General features: G+C 37.0%; 1 protein-coding gene across 1 annotated transcript; it reads right to left on the bottom strand.

The window, feature by feature from the left end:
• Positions 1–2,569: 2,569 nt before the first annotated feature.
• Positions 2,570–4,518, bottom strand: LOC147548804 (putative caffeoyl-CoA O-methyltransferase At4g26220). The gene is made up of 5 exons (XM_086671200.1): positions 4,123–4,518; positions 3,956–4,035; positions 3,708–3,852; positions 3,476–3,607; positions 2,570–3,105 (listed from the first exon to the last, which is right to left on the bottom strand). The coding sequence occupies exons 1-5, from the start codon at positions 4,207–4,209 to the stop codon at positions 2,812–2,814; spliced, it is 738 nt and encodes a 245-aa protein (XP_086527326.1). The 5' UTR covers positions 4,210–4,518; the 3' UTR covers positions 2,570–2,811.
• Positions 4,519–5,980: the final 1,462 nt, after the last annotated feature.

Raw genomic sequence — 5,980 nt, 5'->3', positions numbered from 1 at the left:
GAGGACTGGTTTTCGTCTCCCCTCTCTTGATAATCAAGCTTTTCTCAACAAGATTAATTGGCGCCTGATCAACAATCCCCAAGCGGTGTGGGTTAAAGTGCTCAAAGGTAAATATTTCCACAAATCTCATAAACCCACTCCCCCTAAAGCTAACCAATCTTGGCCCTGGAAATCCATCACTAAATAGTTCAATCAGATGGAGGGTCTGGTCTTCTGGGATATCAACAATGGTCATAATATTAATATCTGGAAGGACTTTTAGATCCCCAATCATCCCCCTCCCATCACTAATCAAAGCGGGACGAACCTGGAATGGGTAGCACAACTAATTAACAATAGTAACTGGAATATAAATGTTATAAATAATTGTTTTAATAGTGAAATCTGCAGCTCTATTCTTAGCGTAAATCTATAGGCAAATGAAGAGGATAGACCGATATGGACGCTGACAAAATCAGGTAATTTCTCAATTAAATCTATGTATAATTTTTGGAGGACAGGAAGTGCTAACCAAATGCAGGACCAGAACGATTGGGTTTTTATCTAGAACATGAATACGATACCTCGCATCAAACTATGCCTTTGGAAATGTTGTACGAACAGTCTACCAGTTAAAGCAAAAATAGGTAAATATATTGGAAACACTTACTCCTGTATCATCTGTAATGAGGACGAAACCATAGATCATGCAATGCTTCATTGTACTTTTGCGAAAGCCATTTGGTTCCATTTTCAGGTTCGAACGGATCAACTAACTACAGTTAATGAATGGATACAACAATGGAAAACCTTAGACGACGAAACTATCACTTTATATGCAAAATTACTATGGTTCATTTGGAAAGCTAGGTGCGAAAATTGTTTCTCCACGAATAAGCAAAACCCGAAACAAATGATAGAGAGGATTAATAACACCTCGACCACTGCACTCAAAATTGAGACTAGTATTACTAATAAATGCAGGGTCAAAACCAAGCAACAAACATGGAGACCTCCATCGACACCATTCTTGAAGTTAAACGTCGATGCCTCGTTTTCTACGCTCACTGAACCGACCGGGATAGGATGTATTATACGAGATGAAGAAGCAAATTTTATTATTGCAGCAGCGGACTCAGTTCGATGCCAGAACGCAGAAGAAGGCGAAAGCTTGGCTATTCTCTCCAGTATTTTATGGGCTATTCAACTGAACATTACCCGCGCGCATGTGAAAAGTGACAATCAAGCATTAATTATGTTCATCAACGGACAAAGTGTTCGGCTTCATTGGCAATCCAAAAGAATCATGCAACAAGTGAAGGACCTCAGACAAATTCACTATTATAATCTTCACCTTTGTTCCTTGAAACTGCAATGCTCAGGCGGATGCACTCGCGAAATGGGGTCATAAAAATGGACATAGAAATATTTAGAATTTTGTACCTTCTTTTATTCCCGGTTTACACTAGAGACCTTGTATTGCTTTGTTGCTTTAATTTAAGTTTATTTCATAAAAAAATTAACCAAGGCCATAAACGAAATAGGAAATTGGGCCTGCAGCCCAATTTCATGTTTTTTTTTTTGTCAAAAAGACAAGTTATCTTTTTATCCTTTTAGGCCCCATATATAGTTTGGAAATAGTCTTGAAGGACAATTCTAAAAGCACTCCCATTTCTAATGCCGAAATTGCTCTTAGAATCTTAGCTTGCGAAGCTTTACAAACTGGTTTGCACTGCTTTGCAATCTGGTTTACAGAGCTTTGCAAACTGGTTTGCACTTCTTTGCGGTCTGGTTTACAGAGCTTTGCAAACTGGTTTGCACTGCTTTGCAATCTGGTTTGCAGAGCTTTGCATTGCTTTGCAATCTAGTTTGCCTTGCAATGACTTTGCACACACTTTGCAATCTGGTTTGCAGAGCTTTGCAAACTAGTTTGCACTACTTTGCGATTTGATTTGTCTTGCAAAGCTTTGCATTCTGGTTTGCAGAGCTTTGCAAACTAGTTTGCAATAAGGTCAGTTTCGTCTTTTCCCTATATTAGATTATTTACAAAAATGCCATAGGGAGCTGAAGCCTATAAAAAGTTGATAAATCATTTTTAACCAAAACTCGAATTTTTTAGGGAGTTTTGACCAAATTTCCCTACAAATAACCATGTTTGCTGCACTCACAAATTTCTTTCCTCCGAAGCATCCTCTTTCTCAATCAACACCTAAGGATTTGTTGGCGAGGGAAGACACCAGGCTATTACTCCATTGACGAAGAAAACCAGTTCTAAACAAATCCAAAACCATTATACTTCACAACACTGACGTCCAAGATATGATTTTGGTTAACTCGATTTATTTGAATATCAATCATAATCTTATTGAACCTGGTTTGGTTAACTGGATACATTAGAATATCAATCATAATCTTATGGAAACTAGAAAAGAAAAAGAACAAAACAGAAAATTTTAAAAAAAAAATCAAATTGTAATATGAGTAACAGTATTTACGGAAGCGGCACCGGTTAAGCGAAAGCAAATGGGATTGAAACTATACTCGCTAGAATTTACTAAGCTCTGATACCATAATAAATATGAAACTTGAGTGATTAATAAGACTCCTCAAATCTATTTATAATATTGAGGAAGTTACAACAAACAGAAACATATCAAAGAGATAAACATACAAGGGAAAAGATAATCATAAAAGAAATTTTAATCTTGGATACATTGGTCTCCTCTTTGAAGTCAGAATTTTCTCTCTGAATTTCTTCTTCTCTTGGTTTCTTACCTTATTAGCACAAAGTAATTCCAAATAAAAACTACAATTAAAAGTCCAAGAATCAGGTCAGTGAAGACGCATACAAATTGTGAGACCATCACCAACAGGAAGTTGTAGTAGTTGAATCCGGGGATCAACTGCTAAGAAGTCATTAACATCTCTCATTGATTTCCTGACCTTTTTCATGTTTTCATCAAGTGTGGAGTCATCTGTCCATGCAACTGTACCTGACCAAAGAGTGTTATCAAACAAGATTAACCCTCCAATCCTTACCAATCTCATTAGCCTCTCATGATATTCCAAGAAATTAAACTTGTCTGCATCCACAAACGCGTAGTCGAACGACCCCTCGTTATTTGCCTGTAAATATTTCATAATTCATTAACCAAATATGATGCAAAAAATTATATTCATATCAGAAAATAATCAATTCTAAAACTTCAATTTCACTGAAATTAATCATTAAAATTTATCAAAATTTAGTTGGTTTTCTCCATCCACTTTTCATTGAACTTGTAATAGAAATTCAACAGGCACCCCAAGCACCCTTTTTACCTTGGTCTTTTAGTTACTAAAATTCTAAAGGCGCCTCATTTAAGCCTTTTCTTTACCCATGTATTGGAAAACTAGGAAGAAGAAAGAAGAAGATGATGAAGAATAAGAAGAAGCCATACAATTAAGAACATGAAAGAAAAAGAAGGGCTAAAAGGGCATTTGTATTTGTACTTACATCTTTGAGTAGTTGGTCAAGGGCAGGAATACCAAGAGACTCGACGAATTCCACCTTATGCTCTACCCCTGCCTTTTTGAAGAACGGTGCCCCGACTTCATACATTTTTCGATCTGTATCTATGGCTACGATCTGCATACTCTCTAACTCGATTACTATTCATCCAATTATCTTATACATACAAGGAATTAAGTATACACATATGGATAAATTAAGAGAAGAAAGGAATTACTTTTCCGTCATGTGGAATAGTAAGAGCTGTAACCAGGAGAGAATATCCTGTATAAACCCCAACCTCGATAGTCTTCTTTGCGTGTATTAGCTTAAGAAGTAAGGACATAACTGGTCCTTCATCTGCTGAACAAAGCATCAAACTCCTATAACAACAATTCAAACATCTTTCAGCATGTTAAAGAAACACTCTGTCTCTCTCCATATATATGTAATTTTGAGCGCGAGGCTTTTTCTTCGTTTACGTACCTAGGTTGACTGTAAGTAATATTTCTTAGCTCCTTGAGAAGTTCTGATTCTCTTGGGTAGACACTGGTCTCCAAGATATACTATACATTTGGAACCGATTAATTATCAAAATTTCGGGTACATATTAACATCTATATTTCTATGAACAATATATAAACAAGGCTTACCTGGTAGAGTTCCTTGCTCTGCAACAATCCCTTGTCTGTTTTTGCTATATCAAGCACACTAAGTTTCTTGGAAGAAGCTCCTTCCATATTATTTTCCCTCTGTTCTTTGATAATCAAGATTTCAAACTTTTCCCTTTAAGCCTTCATTGGGAGAGAAGATTAAAGAACTAGAAGGAATAAAAACAAATGATTTCATTGAGAATTATTGTTCCCTTAACTTTAAACTTTTCTTTGGTTGACCTCTAAAATAAATGGAGAGCTCCTCTTTGCCCCCTACTTTGTGACCAACATCTTTTTAAATCTCTTAAAATTCAATTTAGTGACGGTTTAAAGAGAAAATGACTATTTAGGTTCAAAATATTATCATAATAAAGAAAAAAACCACTTCTTTTTTCTATTAACCAAAATTTGTCATAATAATATTGGTAATGATACATAAGGATCGAAATAATGTGAGTAATTATCAATTAGGTCATTTTCTATTTTTTTAGTTCTCAGAATACCCTTAACCTTAAAACTCTCTTTCTCCCTAAAAAAAATGGAGAACCATTTTAGGGTTTATTCTTCAATAGCAACAAAAGATCAATTTCTCTCTCTCTCTCTAGTGTTTGAAATCTTCGTCTGGGGTTCACCGTACACTATAAAGAAGAACGCAAGAATTCGGATATGTTAAAGCTTGATTAAGAAAAGCTTAGGGAGTTAGGGTAATCCATTAATGGCAACGATTGACTTTCTTTATCTCCTTCTAATTTTCATTCCTCTGTCATTTTCTCTCCTTTTAACCATAATTGTTCGCCCTAGACCAGTTAAGATCCAACTCAAAAACCGTCATGTCTTCATTACTGGTGGATCAAGTAATATCGGATTAGCATTAGCTCAACAAGCAGCATCACAAGTTTATTGAGTTTCTAAATTGCCATATTTAGTCATTTTTGTTATTTATTAAACATTTTTTTGATTTGGTTGGAAATTGGGAATTAAAGTTTGTTTAGTAATATATTGTGTTAATGGTATTGCTATGAACTGTGAAGTTTGTTTGCTAATTCTCCATTAATTCTTGGGTTATTTTCCTAATGGCCCCCTACTTTGTGACCAGCTTCCCGCCTGGCCCCTCACTTTACGAGAAATACCCATATGGCCCCCTTCCGTTATAACACCGTTACTCTCTCTCTCTTCCATTTCTTTTCTCTCTCCTCCAGCATGTTTTCTCTCTCTGCCACCTCGTTAAAACCAGCCACATCATCGTCTTCACCGGAAGGGTCGCCGGCTGGCGACCTTCAAACTTTTTTTTCTCTCTCTCTCTCTAAAATATTTTTTTTAAAATTCTCTCCTCTCTCTCTCTCTCTCTAAACTCCGGCGAAGGGGGTTTCCCTTCGCCGGAGCGGTCTGTTCATCATGAACAGACCACGATCTGGTATGTTCATCACGGACAGACCCAGATCTGGGTCTGTTCATCACGAACAGACCTAGCTCCGGCGAAGGGAAACTCCCTTCGCCGGAGTTTAGAGAGAGAGAGAGAGAGGGGAGAATTTAAAAAAAAATATTTTAGAGAGAGAGAGAGAAAAAAAAATTTGAAGGTCGTCGGCCGGAAATTTAGCCGGTCGGCGACCCATCCGGTGAAGACGATGATGTGGCTGGTTTTAACGAGGTGGCAGAGAGAGAAAACATGCTGGAGGAGAGAGAAAAGAAATGGAAGAGAGAGAGAGTAACGGTGTTATAACGGAAGGGGACCATATGGGTATTTCTCGTAAAGTGGGGGGTCAGGCGGGAAGTTGGTCACAAAGTAGGGGGCCATTAGGGAAATAACCCTTAATTCTTCTGGTTCTTGTCTCGAATTGGGATGAGCTCTCTCTCTTTT

The sequence above is a fragment of the Eschscholzia californica genome, unplaced genomic scaffold (genome assembly GCF_041429995.1).
Source record: "Eschscholzia californica isolate CP2 unplaced genomic scaffold, dmEscCali1.0.p SCAF_3, whole genome shotgun sequence".
Classification (NCBI taxonomy): Eukaryota; Viridiplantae; Streptophyta; class Magnoliopsida; order Ranunculales; family Papaveraceae; genus Eschscholzia; species Eschscholzia californica.
The sequence above is the reverse complement of the archived record's forward strand: the minus strand, read 5'-3'. Positions and strand labels throughout refer to the sequence as shown.